At 39.8% G+C, this 23220-nt stretch overlaps 1 protein-coding gene across 8 annotated transcripts in view; it reads right to left on the reverse strand.

Moving 5' to 3' along the window:
* The window catches only part of CRTC1 (CREB regulated transcription coactivator 1), a 51336-nt gene that overhangs the window by 18461 nt on the left and 9655 nt on the right, over nucleotides 1–23220 (reverse strand). For 5 of the 8 annotated variants that reach the window (XM_054805337.1, XM_054805332.1, XM_054805335.1 and 2 more), the window contains exons 2-11: nucleotides 12745–12861; nucleotides 11152–11199; nucleotides 8105–8242; nucleotides 7254–7315; nucleotides 6492–6586; nucleotides 5100–5185; nucleotides 4648–4691; nucleotides 4118–4338; nucleotides 1201–1337; nucleotides 366–617 (exon numbers count right to left, since the gene is read on the reverse strand). In XM_054805337.1, coding sequence (XP_054661312.1) covers nucleotides 366–617; nucleotides 1201–1337; nucleotides 4118–4338; nucleotides 4648–4691; nucleotides 5100–5185; nucleotides 6492–6586; nucleotides 7254–7315; nucleotides 8105–8242; nucleotides 11152–11199; nucleotides 12745–12861 — 1200 coding nt within the window. The remainder of the gene's footprint in view (nucleotides 1–365; nucleotides 618–1200; nucleotides 1338–4117; nucleotides 4339–4647; nucleotides 4692–5099; nucleotides 5186–6491; nucleotides 6587–7253; nucleotides 7316–8104; nucleotides 8243–11151; nucleotides 11200–12744; nucleotides 12862–23220) is intronic. The other 3 variants (XM_054805334.1, XM_054805333.1, XM_054805330.1) reach the window with 1 other exon arrangement.

Genomic DNA, 23220 nt, shown 5'->3' on the forward strand with positions numbered 1-23220 from the left:
GCCTACAGCACACTTAGTAATACACGATGTGTTGGGGGTGCATTCCGTTTAATCCTGAAAATGTATCAATGCAATGGCAGCAGCAAGGTATGAAATAAATGCTGATATATTTAAGCTGGTCTAATCAAACACAGGATTCATAAGGGACACCGTTTTATGAAAACAGGGCCACCCTAAGCACACATTAAAACCAAATTTTCCTCTATAAAACATTGAAGCGTGGATTCAATCAAACCCATTCTACTTCAGACTCTGCCTAAAAGAATACTTATTCCAAGGGCTGTCCAGCTTGAACTCTTGACACTAAGCTGCACACTACCACGTTTTCTGAACGAAAGCTCATTTTCGGCAGTGCCCAAGCTTACCGAGTTGATGTCTATTCCCATTGACGGTTGGGTCTGGCTTCCTGGAGGGGACTGTGGGATGGTAGAAGGTACCGTGACGGAGAGTGGGGGGAGTTGTGTTCCTCGCTGTAAACCAGAGGTCTGCATTAAAGGAGTATTCTGAGGCAGGGTACTCGCCACCTGGGTCTGCTGCTGTTGCTGGGAAGTTGTCTGGGTAAAAAACGGATATGGGGGAAGCTGCTGCTCCAGAGACAATGCGTCCATAGCCACGGCCTTAAAAAGAAGAATCAAAATCATCCACGCTGGCACGTAATTCCCCTTAATTTTCAAGCACATCAAGTTTCACACCAAGTAAACTGTACTAAGTCAATCTCATCTTGCATTTTAAAAATGTTACCTAGAGGTTCAGAAACAGTCAGGAACATGTTTCAAAGGACTTAATATCACCTCCACTGTACAACAGACACACACTCTAAAAGCACAGTTGAACGTCCAGGTCAGAAATTGATAACCTAGTCAGTCACAGAGTCACCACACCTATGAATTCAATTTAAAAAAGGTAATTGAGCTCCTCTCATGAATTAGAGAAATGCCTTTCGAATTTCACAACTAACTTTAGGACAATACCATTACAGAAGAGTGTCCTAATAGATGTTTTTTTCCCCACGGTCTAGAAAAGCAGAAGTAAAATCTGTGTCCTCTACAAACCTCTCCCTTTTTACAGCTCTGAATTAAGGAACATACTTAAAGAAGAAAATTACAGAACAAGAGAGATGAAGTTACAGCCAGCTTTTCCCTAGGTAAAACAATTAATCTGTGACTGAAAATGTTTAATTCTCTCCAAGTAAGTTCCTACCTGAGTAATCGGTGACAAAGGGGAAAGCGTAGGAGACATCTGCTGTGACTGTGGTCGTCTTGAGTCTGCACTCAACGAGAGAGGACTGACGGCTGGCTGACGGTGCTGCTGGGAAGGGGCTGGCGTCGTCGTCATTCCTGCCAGGAAGAAACAAACCAGCTTAAACGGGAACACAGCAATGGTTTATTGATACTCATATGGAGGTAATTACCTAAACGATGAAAAATGAATGGCGTTAAGTGGACAACCACTTAAGGCAAAGTGCTGAATGTGCCTTGGCCAACCAGGCTGAAACTCGTTAGCTAATTTGCAATTAATTTTGTCAGGCTGAAGAGCATCAGGATGAGAGGAAGATCCCTGTGGTTTATCCTGGACCAAAACCAGTCACAGTTGTTCAGGTTTGGGCACAGATACTGAATTGAAATGGAAACAGGCAGAGCAGCTTCAGCGGTTTACAGAAACCATAGGTATTGTTCTCGCACACCTCCCAGGTTGCACACGTTGAACCCAGGAGAAGCACATTCTGCTCTATTTGCAAGGGCTCAAACTTCAGGAAGAAGATAACAGATCATATAACAAGACTAATCAGAGGGCACTTGCGATATTATAAAAGCGAGCACCTATTTGATGGAAAATGCAGAAGAAAAACTGGTTACACAGGAAGTTCTCCATTTTTAATGGCATACCAGTGCACAAGAAGGCAGGAAATATTCTTCACACTCTAAAGAGCCATGACCTAGCAGGGGGTAGGGATAAACAATTCAAGTATTGTAATTTTGTTCAAGTTCAAGACAAAAATCTGGAAATTTTGAAACCTCCCGTTTTCTGCCTCACCCTAGAGGAACCGAGACACCCTGAAAAGTGATTTCAGGACAATCTAGCTAGCGAGCTGTTCTTCTAGAGCTGCCAGAAAGGAGGAATTCACAAGAGCCTGAGAGCTCCTAGGCACTTGGCAAACATTCAAGGCTTCCAGGCAGGCTGCCAGGGAGCCAGGAAGTCCGGGCTGCCAAGGAGCCAGCAGGCAAACTGGCTCAAACTGCACGGATTCTGAAGACTGCCTTGGCTTCCCCTGCGATGTTTTCAAAATCAACACCGTCTCACGGAACATGTCAGCGAACCGACAAACTCAAATGCACAAATGCGTAGTCTGAAATTGCTGGTAGTTCTCTATAACCCGACAGGTGCTTATTTCCCCACCTTTTCTTGGGGCTGCCGAGGGCATGCCTGTGCAACATGCAGAGCTCCTGCAAAAAGTTGAAAAGCCTTTACGTTTTCTGCTAAAGAGCTAGAAGATGAAGAGAGGCAAGGAAGGTTTAGAAAAATCAGTTACAAAAAGCACCAAACACTGACTATGCCAATGATTAAACTATGGGATAGTCTCCAAAGAGAAGCAGGAAAATCATCAGTGAGTATATCTTTTTAATTTGTTATGTCTTTGATAGATCAGGAAGTGTTTTCAAAGCAATTATATACTTACTGGTTTGGTTTTATACCGTTTGCTTTGCTAATTATGGATACAGAAAAAAATTTAGCCACCAAATCTGGCCTAAATCCACGCAAGTAGTTTGTTTCTTTCTATACACACAATAGCTCTCTTCGCACAGACTCGCTGAGTTCTACTCGAATCTCTGGAAACTGTGTACAGTCTCTTTTGAGACCAGAAAACTGGTTAAAGGATGCTGAAAGCTGCTGACCTGCTCTGCACTCAAACGGTTAAACCGTCTTCTTGCTTCACTCTTAACTAGAACTGCTCAGACATAACACTACATTACCCTGATTATAATTATTTCCTCTTCCCAACATGTGAGAGGATTTTTAAGTGGGTAAGGGAATCCTGCCTAACACAGGAAATACACTTGTATTTTTGGATATGGCGCCTTATTTCTATTCTAGGAATCAACTGGCTGCAATTGTCACTGACATTAAAATAAACAAACACAACTGTTACACAACTGTTCACAACTGTTTGAGTGTGACCCAGTCAAATTATTTAAAAAATAACAATCACCAGTTTAGGCAATTTGCCTATAAAGTTAAATTTGAGACTGAAATTATCAGGTGATCGGTACACTATAGGTTACCAGCATGGCAAATAATGTTTGTGGTTTGTTGTTTTGTTGGGTTTTTTTTAAATAAAATTATCAGTATTGCCAAAGTCCAAAAACCCCAACAAACACAACTCAGACTCACCACGCTGAACAGCTCAAACAGCAACAGCACTTGAGAAGATCTTGCAACAAAAACTGCACTGCTAGGAAGGCAACAATTTCAACACAAAGGCACCATAGTGAGAGCTGTTAGAAATTAAGGTGTGCACTTGATACTATTTCCCAAAGCCCTGCTATATTCTGCAGCGTGAATATTCAGGGTATTTTCAAAACTTAAGCAGTCAAGCTTAGAAAAACTAGCACACCTCGTTAAGGCTCCACATCATTCTTGATTGCTCTAAAGAGAAAATTTGCTTCAGATGAAGCAAGCAATATTCTTTCTCCAAAAGAATCCTCACACTGAAAAAAAAAGACATTCTAAACAAAAGATCTACTGAAGATATTTCCGTAACACAAGTGCTGTTGGGGTTAAGTACAATGAATTACAAGGCTTTGGATCCTGTCTCTCCTGTAGTCTTATACAGAAAATTAAAAAACAAACAAACAAACACACACCCTAAAAAGCAGATTTGGGCACCAAGAACATGAGAAAAATGAAAGACAATTTGTAAGTCATATAACTAAATACAGCTTTCTCACTTTTTCGTACAGAAATGGCTTGATAAAACTTGTTTATAAAGAAATGTCAATCAAAGGTGAAGTGCAATTACCTCTCAGACAAAACAGTAATATTCAGCAATGCAACTTCCATAATTTTAAGACAAGCGACATGGACAATCTGAAAAAACACCTCAGAGTTCTGATCTTACCCTGACTGGCAGTGCTGATGCCCAAGTGAGTCAGATTGGCAGCAAGATTCCCGGTACTATTGGAGCTACTCAGGGCTGGGAATGTGGATTCCTCAGGATCTAACGGCGTAGGGAGAGGGGAAGGGAAATGGATGTTTGTCAGGTCTGGCAGGGAGCCACCCGTGTTATGCGTAGCAGGAATCAGTGTTGTAGTGTTTTCCTGGTCAGCTGATGGAAAGATGCTAAATAAGGGAGAAGGAAGGGGGAAAAAAAAAAAAAGACAAATCTCAATTTAAATTTGAGCTTGGACAGATCTTTATAAAATCTTTTTAAATAAGGAAGGTGCCATATACAGAACTATATATTGTATTTCTGATAAACCAGAGATGTAATAGCCAATGGGTCACTCAGAGTTTCTGGCTTGTCTTGTATCTATTGCAGTCTTATACTATCTAAACTGAAAACTCAAGGGGACATTCAACATATAACATTCGTTCTTACAGATCTCAATGCTCTTTAAAAAAAAAAAATAAAAATTGCTCAAAACTTACTTGATTCCTGGAACTTCACATGATTTAGGTCTTGATGACCCAGTCTAAAATAGAAGGATGACATTTTTAAAGGCAAAGATACTGCCAGAGATTAATGCTTAGGATATATTTCAATTATTAAGTTTTATTTAATTTAATACATTTCTACAGAAGAGCTGTTCTTCTACACAAGAGCTCTGTGAAGCTCTAAGAAGATATTTGTCACTTTTGTTGCTTTACTGGCCCAACGAGGCTCAAATTTAAAGAGTTTCTCCTGATATAATCAAACATCCGCATGCACACATACATATCAAGTGCCTTTCTGACCTAATCTTTAGTGATTTGTTGCTAAAAATAGCATTTAATCTCTAATCTCTGCAAGGAGTTTGGTTTGGTTGACAATATTTAGAGCATTAGTTTACCTTAAAATTTAACAAATTAAATCTCTATACTTTGAAATGTGAGATTCCTACCTTTTTAGTGTCCCAGCCTTGTTTAGAGAGGGTTTTGTCTGCCTCCGAGGTGGTTTCCTCCATTCCAGGGACAGTCAGTAATAAAACTAAAAAACAAGAACAGAAGGAATCATATCATAATATTATCTTCTTGGTAAGAATTTTCAGACTGGAAGTTTAGCCATTTGAAAACTCTTAAGTAACCTATTATCAATTAATATGAAACAGTGGCACTCTACTGTTACGAGATCAAAATTTAAACAAAAAAAACACCAGAAGAGAATAAAATTGTATTTAATTAGCAAGGAGACATTATCAACTTAAAAAAAAAAAAAACAAACCCAAAAAACCCCAAATAATACTTCAAAAATTTTGGCCTCCAATGTAGTTTGCTTAGATCTAAATGAAAGAGTGTATCTTGGGAACTAGTGTTTCCTATCTTTTGCAGTTTGCAAAAGTGATGTACACTTGTTACAGCTAACGGGTGGCCAATAGGACAATTCGAGGGGGAAAAAAATCCGGACCATCTCCCCTGGGATAGAGAAACGCTGTAAAGTTGTTACTTCTCCATATTCCAGGCACGTTTCTTTGTTCAAAGTAATCGACTGTTTCATCATGGTAATAGCAAGGTGACAAAGAAACAGCAAAAAAAAGCCCAGTCAGAGAGATGTATCAACAGAAGCCTTTCACACTGATGACTATAAATCCATATTTATGCAATACTGTTTAAATGATCACTATTTAATGCTTTACAGCGCTGGAAGTATATGGAAGAGCTGCAGAACAGCACATATGCATTTGAGTGTTGCGTGTTCATCTCTGTCTGGGTGGTTGTTTAAGAATGAAATTTCTCTACACAGATTTAAGAGGTTTTCGTGTATTTCTTGAACTGACAGCAGGAACAAGGGCCAGCAGAGGGCACCAGAATTGTTAGTGCCGGAGGGCTGCGCTGCTCCAGCTTGTAACCACAGATGTTATCAGACTACTGTTTGTCAGCATTGCCTCTGAGGGTATATTCACTATAAATAAAATCTAGATGAAGTCGCAAGACGATATTCTATCACTGACCATGAAAAGCCTGTGATCTCTACACTTGTCTGGAAGTTACTACAAACTGCAAACCTCTAGTACCGCTGAGAGCGGTCTGACCATCAGAGTCCCACGAGCCCAGATTACTTTTCCCTGTAGGGCAAGGTCTTCGAATAACAGAATACGAGGTTCAGGAAAATGCTCTACCTCAGATTTCAGTACCCAGAAGAGTAAATATGGTCCTTTGTTCCCATGTAACTGAGTCTTGAAAGTGTTATGCATACATGTATTTATAGAAGTAGATGAACACCAATACTTGTGCATATAATCTGAAGTACAACACTTTGAATGTTACAAATATTTTTACTGGTTTTCTCTGTTTACCTCTTTTCTGCTGCATGTCCTGTGACCCTCCTGAAAAGGATTCCTGTTGAGCTGGAGTCATAGTACTCTGGTGCAAGGCAGAATCGGAATTTGTCCTGAAAGGAAGGCCAAAAATAAATGTTTTTATTGTCAGTTTCTCTAAATAAAAGAATGCTTAATCTCAGATAAATGTAACCAACTCAGTAAAACCTGAATACTCTGCATTAAAAACCCAAAATCTATATATGGCATGTACCAGGCACAATTTCCTTGTGAAACAATCAATTCACAGAACAAATTAGTTCAAGTTTGAAGAGCAATTGTTTCAACAATGGGATTGAGAGGAATACAGGATAAATTGGTTGCCGTAGTTAGAAGATAATTTGATATGCTTTGTTAGGATTATGCATGATCAAATAATGCAATTTTTAAGTTGAAAGATGCTTATACATACTTCTGTTCTACTAGTCTTTGAAAAGAAAGCATCCCTGTTTTATAGGGAGGGAAAATGACTGGCATCTTTTATAACTCAACAATTTTGGGGTATGCCTTGGAACACCTGGCAACATTTACCCTTAAAACGATCCCATTAGCTGACACACTTTAAGTTTAAAAGCAGGTCATCTAAAAGAATAAATATAATGGACAAAAAAAAATGCATTTGTAAATTCAGGAAGTCATGGCAATTCAGATGCCCAACTGCTGTGGGGAACAATAAAGGCCTTTGTAGTACCAGAGAACACAGTCCAACTACTAAGACAGGCGTACGATTATGCTACTAACCTTCTCCAGCTTGTGTCTGATGGAGGTGACAGATACACAGTGCCATACGGACAGCTGTCCACGTGATTCCATCAGTTAAGGGGAAGAACACCACTTTCTCACTTAAGTAGGAGGCCTATATAAAAACTTTTCCTAAGAAATAATTCAAATTACCCTGTCAGAACCATTAAGTTCACATAAGAAAGCCAAGCAGACCCCCTACAGGGAACATACATACGTTAAAAGGACACTCAAAACAAAATATTATCTGGATTGTTGTAATGTTCGAGCAACAGGACAACCATCCTCCTCCTCCCTTTCTGAGCATCTAACTCCTCAAGAAGCCGTCACCTCTCCATGCCCCTACTCACGCAGCCCCTTTAGCCCCATCAAGCCAGTCTGATTGCGGCACATTTTAAGCCAGTCAGAAATAATAAGCTAATTCGTTTTCACAAATGGCAAGAAGAAATAGTGCTTGGCAAATGCTAAACTGATGAATCAACTTGTAATAAAATGCACAATGAACCGCAAAGAATTATTCTGGTTTGGATTTACTCAGTTCTGAAGGGAAACTCAGTTTCACCAAGACTGCTTTGCCTTTTCCATCAAAGGATCTCAATCCCTCTCAGCTTCACGTGTATCATTATCCCACTTAGAGCTGAGGGAACAGAGAAAGGTAAATGCTTACTTTACAGAACAGTAGGTATTTATAGACTAGATCGCAGTTCAGAAAAGGCAGATGACATTGACTGCACGGAGACGGGAAGCAACTCCGCTGACAGGCGAGGAGGGGAGGAAGAAGGGAACTGTAATAACTGAAAACTGTGATCTTGTTGAAAAGGTTCCCTGGCAGCTCATAAACCAAAGGATATTTGTCTTCCATGTTTATCCACAGAGAGAGGGCGTCGATGGGGGGAGCCGAGACGGTTTCTGTCACGATACACTCTGTCCACCAGACCATGATGCCGAGTTGTCCTGCTTGTGTCCAATCCCGACGACTGAAAAGGAGTCTGAGAGAGACACGTGAAGTTACAAGCAGAAAAACACACGCACGAGCACCCAGAACCTATTCATATCGGATGCAAGGCTGTCTTATTCTAAAGAATAAAACTCAAAAAAGATATGGACAAGTGTAACCATGTAAATTTTTCCTCCAACAACATTTTCACTACAGCCATGGAAAGCAATTACCAAGGCTATCTCTTCCAGACAGAGACTAGAGACAAGTGAAGGCAGACCATGCTAGATCTGCCCTCTCATAAATCAGCACTGCTCTCCAACCTTCGTAATCTCTAAAATACCACCAGTGAGTGTGGCAGGGAGCCTACTGACAACTGCTGTTTACATTCCCTCAGTGTAGCATGCAGCATGCATCCAGAAGGAACATGCTGACAACCAGAGCTTAAACTACAAGGGCAGGAGATGCAGGAAGAAGATGCACAGTGAGCCTAATGTTCACCGGAACACGCCACGTTCTCTCAAAACTTCCTTTCACCCCTCCTTTCAGCATAATTGTGTTAAGGGGACACTGATAGAATTAAAAGAAAAAGAAAAGCAGTTTCCTTCCTCCTCTGTCTAGAAAAAGTTACAGCATCCAATATTTTTAAAGTGATTTTCATTTTGTTCAGGTTGTGTGGTGAACCTAGGTGGGTTGATTCCACTTTGAATCTTATTGGTGCCGCTATCTTGAGAGCGTTTACTTGTCAGCAACTGATGTCAGAGAACGAGGATGGCAGAGAAAAGACAGGGAAGATAAATTCCCAGGCGAAACTGGAAAACTTCTACATTTCCAAAAGCCCTTTTCAGTATATACCTGCGGGGGGGGAGGAAAGGGAGTACCGAATGGTCAACCTCTACTCGTACTTCAACAGCAATATATGGGTCTCCGGGGGAAAAAAAAAGCTACACAGTCTTCCACTCCTTGCCAATGTGAACAGCTTTGCTGAGTCCCTCAACACCATCTGTTTGGAAATCCAAAATTTCCTCCTCCATTCAGGTGCTGCACGTGGCAAATGCACTGTCCTGTCTGCCAAGCCATGAAACCATCTGGCTTCCACATTAATCTTTCTTCCTTTTCTTTTTTTTTTTTTTTTTTAAAGTGTCCAGCTTTGGCTCTTTAAAAGATTATTTCTAAAAAGTTTTACATTTATTTTTAAATGTTTTGTTTGTAATAACTTTTTAAAGAGTCTTTCTACTATTTTAAACTCTTTTGTATTTAGCAAATATTAGTCTCCTCTCCCTCTATGCACACACAACCTGTCTTAATATAAATGGATGCAAAGTGGCTGTGGTGTTTATTTTCTCGTTTCAGGGCCAACACTTTATATGCAGCAGAATATTGCTTAGGTCAACATGGGAATAGCAAGAGAGCACAGTGACTTCTTACTGTACTCTCAGCCATTAAGAACATGGTGTTTTGCTTCAGTTCCTTAGTAAGTATGATTTGCACAAAGACTTAGAAACCTCAAGTCATAGCATCTCCATTTTAAGTAATTCAAATTAAAACAGGTTGGTTTAATCTCTGCTGCAAACACTAAACAACAATCTGGTTCTACCTAACAGGCACCACGCAGAACTGGGAATATTCATAATTCTAAAACACCACGAAAAAGGTCTCAAACTCTTCTTTGCGCTGTTGATACATCAATTCTACCCCAAGAGGCAGCAGAATTTGCAAATACATGCGTGCTTGGAAGGTCAACAGGAGAAGCAATTTCCTATGTCAGTGGTCTCAACCACAATGTACTAAAAAAGGAGAAGCCTGTCTGAAGCACAGAGAATGCAGACCTCACCTGGAATTTAAAAGGAAGCCAATGCATATTAGTTGAATACAAAAATAGTTATGTTTTCCCTTTTTTTGGCATAACTTCCATATGAAAACACAACAAAAATCTAATTTGAGTGCAACAGTGGCACAAGTAAACATGGACCACATCCCGGCACAGGGCTACAATTTACAGAGCGAGGAATTTTTGGGCAATGCTGTTCTCTGGCTTTCCAGGAACAAAGATCCCAAGTGAATCCCTAATTTGCTTAGGGAAATGAGAAAAGAATACAAACACCTGAGAAAACGGGTATCACCTCCAACAGGTCTGGCTTCTCTCGGCAAGCATCCCATGACACTTACTCTGAACCAAATACCAGGCAATATGTCGTCATTAAAATCCCCATCCCTGCAGGGCACGTGGTGTTTAACTATAGTAAACTGGGATTTTTTTAAAAAAAAAAAACAAACCACCAACCAGATCTGAGCATCAATTTTATGTGGAAAATGAAGAACTACAACCGTTTCGCTTCTCTGAGAAACATTCAAGGATTTGAGATGAGAACCAAACCTCCACAAAACATTAAAAACCCCCTAAACACTCACAGACAGGAAGGAAAAAGCTCAGTGCTCTACAGCAACAGTGTCCCTTTAAGATTTATCAAGACTTAAGAAATAAAAACGAGCAAGGTGGATGAGGGGGAAAGTGAGGAGTTGTACCTACTGACAGTTTACATTTCAGTGCCTCCTGGTGACAAGCAGCATTTGGGTAATCATTCTGCCTTTCCCGATGGAGTTTAACATGCAGGCTAAGTGCACATGCTCAGAGATTGCTTAAATCACAGGCCAAGACAGTGCCAAATAAACCACCGTCTGCATCAAATTAATCCCCCGTAAATCATAAGTAATCACATGACAGATCACAGCAAGTCCAGGGAGTCTGTACAGGAATTATTATGCATGTTCCAAACTGGGATGCATGGCAAAACCTGTATTTATGTGACAGACCATAACTCCTTTGGAGCTGGGACGGTGAATCAAATAAATACTGTGCATACCAGAAAAAGTGTAACATGTGCTAAAATACGTATCTACCTGGGCAAACAGTACACCAGTCCTAAATACGTATTTGCACAAACCTAAATACTTGTTTACCAAAGAGACAGGAACTGCTCCAAAGGCTTCTGCCAGAGCTCCGTTGTGCTGTAAATGCAAAGAACCAAGATTCTCAGACACTAACGCTCTCACCAGAGACAACCAGACAGGCTTCACCTCATTGGCACATCGTACAAGTATCTTTTGGCAATTTCATCGTTATCTTAGCTTAAAACTGAAAAACCTGCAAAGCATTCATCACTGATACAAATACACGGGTTTATTTTATTGCTTGTCACCACTTGTTATCTGTAACAGTATCAACTTTGGATTTTTGTGTGTGGGTGTGAAAAAAAAATACATAAAAACTTGGAGTTTAAGAACAATTTGTTTCCGTATCCTCCTCTAGTCATTCACAAATTTTTGAATACTCACTTTCAAGCGCTCCCTTAGTTTCAGGACTAAAAAAGTCTTTGTAATAACCACTGGTAATGGCCATCAAGCACAAAAATACTGAAATACTATTGCTTAAAAAGAACAGGAACTATGAACCTCCTCAATCTTGAAGAGACCAGACACTTGTAGAGTAGTACTAAGGACTTCATAACATTACAAACCTCTGCACTGTATTCCCTAAAGGCAACCAAATTAAAACAGACGTTTGCTGCTCCTCTTGCACAAGATTCAAGCTGTTAACCTCCACAAATTCAGCTGTCTATGTGTATTTCAAAATGCATAGAGGATGTTATCAATAGTTTATCTGTATTTATTAAGCCAACCTTCATCAGAAAACCACAAACTGCAAAATTTAATTCTTACCACATCCTTGTGAGAGAAAATATAAATGTTTCTGCTCAAAAAAAGGAAAACTAATACAGAAATTTTAATTATTTTGAGCACCCTAAATCAACTAACTACAGAAATCAGGAGTCCCAGAAGTATCCATCACTTACTCCTCTCCCCTATACAACACCTTCTGTCCAAACATGCTTACTAACAGCAAAACATTCATATAAAACACTGATTTTCTGTTTATAGTGCATTACCCCTGGAGTCACAACTGCAGGGGGAAAAAGCAGCCAGTACATCCCTACATTTACTCTTCAGCCAGCCCAAAGAAAAGTGACTATTCCAATACTGGCCTGTGTGCCATTCCCCCTTCTCCTCTCCTAAATCCCATGCATTACTCCCATGGAACATGCACGCTGCCGTGGGGTACCTTCTTCCACACCCCCATCTCCCAGCACTTTCCACATCCCCTTGCATTATTTGCTTCCACTTTTGCTTTGAGTCTACAGTATCGTTGCAGAAGATTTCATGAAGAATTTGGTACTGAACAAAAAACCCCACCACCACCATGAACGTTTGCTGACAAAGAAATTGCATCGCCTCTGCATATTCTTGACACAAAAGCATCACAACCAGGGACTAATATCTAACACTAGATATATACAATACAAAAATATCCACACATCCCATACATGACTATGTTCCATTACAAAAGAGCAAAAGTTTTTAAAACAGGGTGATGTGCTGAGGCCACAGTGCTACGTCCTGAACTTGCAGCTACTTCATGGTCTCCTGTGAAATTAAAAATAGCATACAGGCACAGCATTAATCAACAAAAAGAAGGAAACATCCTATGAAACTCACCTGGAAGGGCAGATCCATGGCACTGTTTCCAATTTGATTCACATTTGGCAGCGACCCACCGTAGTACTGGCCACGACTCTGTCCCAGCTGCAAATATTGGGTTTTCTGCAGCTGTAACTAAAAGAAAAGGAGGAGGAAAGTGTAAGGGCAACTCATTTATTTTTCAACTGTTTTAACTGACTCAACTTGACACCGTATCCGTTATGACTGAGAATGGATACCGTCTATAAACAGAACAAATTCAACTTCTGTGGCTGCATGGCAACCTTCTGTGGCAAACTGCCACACTAGGTCTTGTGTGATAGCGTAAAGCAATGGAAGAAAAATCGACTTCGTAGTTCAATTTCCAACAAATAACCACCACGCGGTTCTTATGTCACCTGTTAGTCTGAAAACCAGGATGTAAACCCTCATGTCAGTCTGATCATGACTCTAGTATCAAAATTAGCCAAGCTGTTCATGTGTGTGATGTACACATTAAAAAAGTCATCTTCCTTTAGTATATCGAGTATACCTTTTATCCATTCACCCTTTTAGCTATCTAGGTAACAGAGATGATGTAGCTTTCCACCATTAGATAAGTGTTCTTGTTTCTTGCACCAGGAAAAGCTCTGTAGGAAGGGCAGACACAGGTTTTCAAAGAGACACCAACCAAAGAAAAAAAAACAGCAAAGAATTCCTTACTGAACTCAGGTATACATGAAAATAAATGTGACAGTCTGCAAAGTTTCAATAAATGCCAGATATCACTCTTCAGTTCTGAATGACACCTCTACACTGAAATATCCTAGTCTGCTTTCCCATAGTTGTATATGTTTCTGGTGTACAAAAAGTGTGCAAGAAAGTAATTTCTTTTCTACTCAAACGTCAACTTACTTTCATTGTCACTTCTTTCAGAAGACTATACTGTCTCAACAGCTGATTAATAAGAGCTACGACTTTTGATTAATCTTTTGTCAGTGGCCTTTCTCAATTTTTTATTTAGTAGTACCAATATTTAAAATAATTTCTCATTCAATTCTGTAATGTTCCCACTCAACACATCGAGATTTAATACCACGCTGCCTCCAAAGTCCTATTTTAGACTGATAAAGCAGAATTTGCAATCATCTGAACACAACAATCCTGCTCCCAGGGATGCATCTTCCAAAGACTCAAGAAACTACAATTAAAGCAGCAAAGAAATGAGCTTACATAAGTTCCCTCTCCTCCCACTGTGGAGGAGTACATATTTTATAATGTATGTTGTTCCTCACTAGATGTCAACTGGCTGTTTTTGCACTCTGCAATGCAAGAACATTCCTAGATTGGTAGCAAAGAATTGTTTAAAGACTAAATGTTCAGATCTTGGACTAGATGCAGGTTGGTTGCTAAGGTACTGTAGTGTGTACATCAACAAATCTGGTTTAGTCTCATTCAAATACATCTGAAAGCCTTTGCCTTGCAATGCCAGAAGTCTGAAGAGCAAAGTTTGGAAAAGTACTAGAAAACACGGCATCCCCAAAACTGGATGTTTACATGGTTGGTTTTGTTTGTGTTTTTTTTTTTCTTTACACTTTTCTTGAAGAAAGGAAATGGCAGGATGGAAAGAAGCAGCCCTGCCTCTACACCTTTAGCACAAAGGCCCTCAGGTTGAATGAAGATGTTTGTAGCAAGGCAGAGGAAGAGCCAGCGCCATCCGTGGTGACAAGGTGATCTATGCAGAGTCCTCTGATAAAACGGTAATAGCATGGGGAGGGATGCTGAGCAGTGTTGACAGTGAAGATACCACACTGCACACTGATAGCACCGAGACAGGACAGAGAGAAAAGGGACCAGTCTGCTTCAAGTGTCTATCATGCCGACACTCAGGCATATATATATATTCAAATAGTCCCTGAATTGAGGAGGAGAAAATGGGATCACCCCAAGGAAAACAGTGCGTGCATTCTTCCAACTTTAAAACTATCCCTAGGAAAGCAACTCAAATACCCTTTATTTACAGAATCTCCCCTAGAAGCCACCAATTTCCAAATACACAGACAGCCAAAATCTTTCTGCTTTAGCTGAGAGACCAAATTAATCCCAAACTTATGAGACAGTGCTTAGAGATGAAACCTCTACGAAAGGGCGCTCTCAAAAGCCTCAACTGTTCGGGCAGGATCCCAGTCACAAAGCGGCTGATGGGGCTTTTTCTAACCAAAGGGCAGATAAATCCCCTCAGTCTGAAGACTTATAAAATATTCACAGCATGTTGTATCAAACAGTTCAACAAGATCCCATCTCAAAAACAGGAAAGGGCCCCCCCCAGCTTTTCTTTTGCAATCTTTTGACACGCAATTACCATCCAGCGCTCTCCAAGCAATACATGAAATTAAGAGAAATGCTCTGCGCCGGTATCACTTAATGAGTCACAGCCCCTCTAACTCAGAGCTGCAGATCGCTAAAAGCACAATATCAGAACTAGCTGTGCTTTTTGCCTGGCCCGTACATATGTTTTTGTTGTTAAAAAAAGGCTTGCTTGGGATTTGTGCCAAACATTGAAGTAACGATTTCAACAGGTGTTGGTTTCTTTTAAAGAACCTACTACAAGGCACCCAGCATGGGGGGAAGGGGGTGCTGCTTTATGTTTTTTAATGTTTTGGCCTCCCCCAGTACATACCTACCTCAAAGCATAATGTAACTGGGAGGTCACCACTGTTTGTCTTTCCACTGCAGTTAAAGTGGAAATGAGGAAACACAAGAGAGCGAGGACTAAAGTGCTTCTCAAAAACGAGCTTGTTAAATGGCTTTGCTGTATCATTAATTTTAGTAACACTACCTTCGATAAACACTTTTGGAGATCCGTGCCAAAAATAAGAAAACTGATTGCTTGTTATTGCTCTCGTCGATCATTACACCAGTGTGTAGATCTGTATTTGTTCCTCTCTCCAGCCTCCTGCCTTCTAACGGCGAGCGGCCCCCAGACTACGCTGTTTATAGGAGACCATCAACAACTGCCACTCGCAATCTATGAAGATCAAGTGTAAGCAGAGCAGGCCGGTTTGCTGAGCGCCTCAAACGTCCAGCTTTTTACCTGGTAAGACAGCAATTTTAAGTTCTGCAACGTTAGACCTTGCTGTTGTTCCGATGGGAGACGTCAAGTGTTTCGAAGCAGAGGATCGGCAAAAAAACCCTGAAAATTTCACTGTCGTGCTTTGAGATAACTCAGGAATCTCTGGGCTTGCTAAGAGGACCTGTGCACAAAGAAAAGCAGCGCTGAAAATGAAAAGAGACATGGGTTGCAACTAAAACGAACACTTCCTCCTTTTCCTGTAAAACTACCTTGTGAGGTAAATTAAGTATACTGGGGATTAGGTTTGAAGAGGGGGATTGTGGGGTTTTATTTTAAAAGTAAGAAAAAAAAAAAGGTCTTTTCTTAATAGAAAAATTCAGATTACTCTTAAAATGTTAAGAAGTCTCATGACAACTCTAGCTTTATCTCCTGGGGTTAGATTCAATTAGTGGCAACTTGCTCTCTATACGAATTTAGATAGTGAAGTACGATAATGAATTACTTAGTGTTCACCAGATATATTAATTTCTTGAACCACGAGAACTTAGTGACTGTACATTACAGCTTTTCTATTTATGCATTATGTGGCCAAGATAACAGTTCCTTGACAGTTGAAAATATTGCTAAATATTCCAGTTCTTTCCTGAGAAAGCTTTTGGTAAGGAAAAAGCTTTTGCTTGTTAAACCATTTTATTTCTGCTTGGCATTCTTGTTCAGAAGTAATGTTTCCCAAACAACAGACCTTAACTGAATATGTAATTTTCCCCTCCACCAGCATTTCTCTTATGCTACTTAAAGAAAAAAAAATTATTTTAAGTTAAAATCCCATTTAATTGTTAAAAATCAAACACTTCTGCATAAGCAGTTTTCTAGAATAGCTGAAAATGTTCCCCAAATAAAAGGTTGATACACAGTTGGTTCGCCACATTTGAAGTTAAGTTAAAACCAATAAATTTCTGCAAAGCTGCAAGAGTAACAATCTGTGAGGCAGGAGCAGCATCTGTACAGCAAACAGGAAAGGAATCATTACCTTTCCACATAGTAATTAGGAATTTGCAAGCAATCACATTCTTAACTCAGCCAGCAGTTGAGTAACACGACATGACCTTACTCTGGTTAATGGAGCTGGACACACACAACTTTGGTAAGAAATCAAAAATATTAGATTTAACATAATTATTGACTTGCTAACAATGGAACATTCTTCCAGATACTAGTTTTTATGTGAATCCATTTACATGAACTACTTCAATTTTTCCATTTAAATTGGGTTAAAATGTGCTGGACATACAGCTGTGTTTGTAGGGAGAGATTCAAGTTATACAATAAAAAAAAAATTAAAAAAAAAAAAAAAAAAGAGAAACCTATCCCTAAAAGCATATCCAGTTTTCCTACAGACATTTCTAAGTGTCCAAAATATGCAGATGTGAATCAAAGGAAGCATTTATTAAAATTCAACACTTCAACTTCTCTAAATTCTTCTCCAAAAATTCTGGGCAAATTACAAACTTATGGACAGAACTCAAAATTCAACTGTAATCGAACAGCAAAATTGATACTGGAATGAAGTCAATCAAAATCCACTATAACCATTTCATTTTAAATGCCCTTTTTAATACATAAAAATTTGATTCCCATAAGTGTAATAAAAGGGTGGAGTGACCTTTTTGATGAAAAAAACCCTAAGATATCTGATGAATACAGGAAGTAAGATTTCATGATAACTGCTCTTTTGCTGGTTTGCAGTTTCCATACCAAGCTTTCTTATAAATTTTAGGTTTTCACTTTAGAAAGCTTTCTCTTTAGCATGTTGAGGCTAATAAGCAGCAAAACAAGTGCAGATTAAAATTAGAAATGTCTTATGAAAGCTTAATTGGAAATTAAATTCTGTTTAAAGGATTGACTGGAAGTTTTAGAGACTGCATTATAGGTAAATCCTGTTGTTCAAATCAGCTCAAAGTTTCCCAGTTGGATACGTCTGAAATTTCTCAGGAAGGCTTTCTCCTCAAGCAACCAGAGGCTGGACCTGCCACAGGAAAGAATGTAGAGTTGCCTGGAGTTTTTGAACAGACTGGGATTGATTTGGCATCCTCAATAGCAAGTCACTGCTATTTTCTGATCTCTCCCCAGGAATGAACTCACAGCCCAGCTCTCGGTAGAAATGTCTGCCTCAATGAAAAGGCACTTTTAGCACTATTTTTGGCCTCTCTGCAGAAGAGCCAAAGACAGACAGTAGAGATCAAGTGCCCTTTCATCCTCAGAACTGGACTTTTCAAGTTACACAGGTAAGGGCAGCGAGAGAGAAACGTTCCAGGTCGAGTGTGCACGCTCTGCCTCTCCTGTGAGCGAGCAGAGGGCTGAGACTCCCAAACTACTAATCTGGCTTCTGTCTCCAGCATGAAATTAAACACGAAGTCAAACAAACCCTCAAGACAAGTCAGTGAAGTGTTTTCTTCAAAGGCAGATTTCTTCCCATTCACAATCCTTATGTTGATAAGAAAAGCAAATACACTCTTAAAAAGAAAGATAAGTTAACATCAATTTAATGATTCACAGTTATTGCGTTTAGACTTAGTGGCAATATAGCCGCTAGCTAAAAAATCACTTAATTACCCATCTAACTATTAAAAGTTCTTTATGTTTGTGTCCAAGTTGCCAAAAACTATCCAATAATTAACTAACTGCTCTGACCACCAAAAGAGTTTGGCTCCTTCCTTCACCTCAAACTAACCCTTTTCTGTTAATATTCTGAAGTTTGTATTAGATTTGGAATTTTAAAAACTCTGTACTTGCTACCCAACCAATTTCTAAAATTAATATACATCAAAATAGCTGCTCATTTACTAAAACCACCCTCCATGAAAGCTGTCTAGAATTTATTTAATTAAATGAGGACGGATTCATAAATCAATAAAAGAGAATCCAGGTAAGTCAAGGAAAAGAAAATTTAAATGTTAGCCACAATTTCATGAATTATAGCAGGTATTCAGCTGCCAGTCCCTCTCTACATCAACAGACCCAGACTCAATCTCATTAAAGCCAAGAACCTAAAATTAATATCAATAACGAGAAGACACAGAAAGTTATTAGCAGAAAAAAAGTTTCATGAGCCACGGAGGATGTAGTTTTATAATCCAACCAAGCAGATCACGCTGCGGAGAACATGGTCCCAGTGCTCTGGTTGCCTCGTCTTTCCCGGGAAAGCTGTCTAACCTTGCCCCTCTCCTTGCCCCAGAACTCTTATGACCTGAAAGAAATCTGGTTAGAGAAGCTGAACCAGCAGAAAAACTTTGTGGGTTGGCTTGGTTTCTCTTAACTTGCTCACCCCACAACCAGATGAATTTTTGATAGCAGAAGGGAAACAGGAGAGAGCAGCGGAAGCCAACAAAAGGACGAGTTCTTCAGTATTTGGACTAACTCAGCTGTATGGTCCAATCTCACGTTATATTTCAGGGCTGCCTACTGAAGCTGATGTCTGAGCAAACCTCACCTTCACTCTCGTGCAAGCTGGAAGGGATGAAAAGAATGAGTCAAGCGAACAACGAGAGAATGGGGCCTGGCGTTACGGCAACCTGTCATTTCTGTCCTCCTTCTGCCACCAACGTTCCCCAGGACACTAGATGAGCAATTTGTCAGAGGCAATTGCTAGTTTTCAGGTTACTCAACATAAAATACGAAGGGTCTATCAAAATTACCAACTGGGGTCTGAAGTACCCCTTCCCCTCGAGTCAACTGGACCTGTGCTATGAGTGTATAAAGCACTTTAAAAACTGAAGAGCTGCTGTTGGGTTCCCCCCACTCCCCTGACTACCGAGTGTATCAAATTGGACATTCAAGGCATCAATCTCTTCTATTTTACTGCTTGCATCTTAGTTATCCTCCCATAAAATGAGAGTAATCACACCAGAAGACCATTGTAAAGATTAAGTTGGTTTTGAACTACTCAGACTCCTTAACAGTGTAAGGCGCAGAGCACTTCCCTGAGGGTTTAATTATCCTACCAGCAAACCGAAGTTTGACGGGTGCACTCTGAGGCCCAGAGCTACACACTGAACAATGCAGATAAATCAAGATATTTAACAGTCTCCCAGTAAGCCACCATCATCTATTTTTGTGCCCAAAGAGGCAGGGGTCTCAGTCTCACTAGGGGAGAGGTGAATATATGATAAATTAATTAATACTGCTCACGCAGGAGATTATGAAAGATTGGAAAGACTTTTTGGAATGCTTGACTTTTTAATCTATATAATGCTTTTATAGTTGGAGTACAACTGATAAGTTAATACTGACTGTTTTTATAGTGCTATCAAGTTTTTGACAATTTATTGCAAATAATTAAAAAGACTTCCATTATTTAGATGTTACAGATTAAAATCCACCCATGCATTTTATCTAATAGCTGAATAGGTGGCTAAGGAAGAGATAGGTGTCTATTTGCAATTTTAGCCCTTTACTTTTGTTTTCCAAGTAATTAAAAATTAGATGATCAAATCTAACAACATCAATACTTTCCCTTTCATCTGAGCATGCACCCGCAGAAGCATGTACATGATAGAGGTTTCTTTTCAATCCAAAGTATGTCCCGATGGTCAGGGGAAGTAAGTGTTATGCCGTAGATCCACTTCTTTTAAATTGTCTTTCAGAGCACCTAATGCTTGCTCTGTCTAATATAAAGAAAAAGGTGCAGCATCAGAAAACTAGAGTTCAGGTTCTTTTATCAAAAGACACCGATTCTCTAGAAAAGGCTTGGCCACAGAGCTAGATTAAAAAACATCTAGAATTACACAGAAGTATACAGTCTATCAGCCCCTTAAAGCTAATGCACGTTGTAGATATAAAAAAGGAACTCTGAAAACTGTCTTCCTCTAAAATTCAGAACACATTTAAATGTGCCTGCTGTAAAGCGACACTGTTCTTTTATTTCTGAATAATCGACCATTCATGGCAACAACGAAAAGCGAACACGGCGCACAGAGTAACGCTAGAATAGAAAAAGCATAGCTAGCTTCTTCACAACTCTTCCTGGCTAATGGAGACAGACTACACAGACTAATTTATCAAAGAAAAAGAAAAGAGAATCCCTTGCATTTCTCTCTCTCATTTGGGCTGTCACAATCAGGAAGAAACACCATCAAGCCAGATTTCTAAAGTAACCTATTTCCTGCAGTTTCAAGTACCGATCCAACAGCAGCGATGGATCCAAATGCACAGCTGTTCCTCCCAGGAAGACTGGTAAAGGAAATGAAGTCTGAAGTTTAGAGGAAAGGTATAATCCGCAGTGATAGCAGCTGCTCTGTCTGGGTCACTCGGGATTTAAAATATTCCATCATCAGCTTTGTAACAAAATGTGTTGCAATGGTGTGGGGTTTTTTTTTTAATTTTAGTATGGTTTTATTTTCATAAAAGTGAAGAGTTTAACACTGGCTACAAACAGACAAGTGCGGACAACCCAAGCAAAAGTTTCCCTTGTTGCCTCTGCCAATCATATTTGGCCTTCTAATGCTATTAGCATCCTAGCGCAATAGATATTGCAGAGAAAAGTACTACCAAGCCAAAACAGGAAGCCAAATGTCTACTACAAACTAAGTGAAAATTACCACGAAAAAATCCAGACATATGGTATGAACTGGATTTGAACCCATGCTTTTAGAACTGCTACATCATTGTTTACTCTTCCATCCCCATAACTGCCAATTAAGTCACTGTCAAGTATTTGTTCCATTATCACATCGATATGTCAGGACACAAACAGAAAAACTCTGCAGGCCAGCCAAACACAGTCATTAAGAATAAAAATTCAAGAAAAGAAAAAAATGCGTTTTTCCTGCCTTTTTTTTTTTAAGGGAAGGAATCTGTTGTAATATATTGGAATTTAGCCGCTACAAAAGAGCAACAGCTTTGTTTCTGCCACACTGAAACACTTCACAACCAACTTTTTACTCATAGCAGAACTGCAAACACAAGGCCAGCACTGCACTTGATTTTTACCAGTGGATAGCTACAGTATGCCACCAAATACACTGTTCAAGGATCCAGGCGTTTCCCAATCCACTAAAACACCCAAATTTTCCCAAAGACTTCAGAAACAGACAACAAAATGGGAAGCGACACATTCAAGGACCAGAACCAAAGGCATTCTGCCACAGCACGTGAGCATCCCAGCTCACATTAACTCAGTGCGAGGGTCTGCACGGAGGGAAGGGGAAGCAGAATGCTCCCCCTCTACCTCACGGAGCCAGAGCTTGAAAGAGGAGCTCTCCCCACACACCATGAAAAAATAAACTGGGAATCAGAAGAAGGGGTTTTCATCATTAATGATATTTGCTAAGCAGAGCAAAGGGGAGAACAACATAGCTAACTGCAGATTTTATAAACCTGATTAAGCTTAAAGGTTACCTGACAGCATTACATGTAGGCTGCAATTCCAGTTGCTCACCAGTAAAACTGTGAGGTCTCAAAGGGTGTGCATCTGCTGGAACACCCGCGTGGGTCCCTCGCAGCTGCATAAAAGCGTCTACAAAATTAAGGCAGTCGTGAATGATTCTGTGCTTTGAAAAGGAGAAAGGAGATGATGGAATAAGTTCTTATCTCTAGTGTTCACGACAATGCTAGTCATTTGAGGAAGGTATTCCTATTAGTTTATTTTCGGGACTATCTAAAACCATTTAATTTTTGCAGCTAGCATGTCCATAAAGCAAAGAACTACAATCACCTTCTCTCTGTTTCAGGAGGTGCAGCCGTTATTGTAAGTTCTTCCTCATTGAAAAACAATCTTGGTCACCTGGCTGATTCATGTAGCAAAGAGCAGAGAACAGGAGAAAAAGCAGATCGAAAAGATTAGACGTAACCCCAGCCAGCGCAGCTGAGGTGCAAAGCGTCACTTCTATAAACCAATTTAAAATAAACTTCTCCCAACTGCTAACTGTAATGCTGCTTTGCTAAAAGCATTATAGTCCAGTCAAATAAATTTCATTCATAAGAGCTGAGATATATATTGATCAGCAAAGCTTAAACAGGAATCATCTGAATCCTGGCCAACTAGCGATCACTGCACTTTTAGCACTCCAAGAGAGCCAATTATTACTCATGAGTTCATGATGTTTTCTTCACCTTCCTGTTGAAGAGATTATTTAAGACCTCAAATCACTTAACTGGATTGTTTTGTCCTGTTATGAGTCATCTACAAATTCCAAGGCACCATTACATTCTCCTTCAGGAGCTGCAACCAACTCCCCAGATTGCCTCAGCTATAAAATTCTGAGGAAACGGGGTTATAAAAATTACACACATACTCAGACCTCTGCCCCCAGATGTCTTCTAGAATTCATGTGAAAGTGAAAAGATCTCACCCCCTAACGTACACTTACTATTTATAAACCACCCCAAATCTGCATTGCACTCCGGAACAAAAATCCTTTTTCTTGTGCACCCAAAGAGAACAA

The sequence above is a fragment of the Grus americana genome, chromosome 28 (genome assembly GCF_028858705.1).
Source record: "Grus americana isolate bGruAme1 chromosome 28, bGruAme1.mat, whole genome shotgun sequence".
NCBI lineage: Eukaryota > Metazoa > Chordata > Aves > Gruiformes > Gruidae > Grus > Grus americana.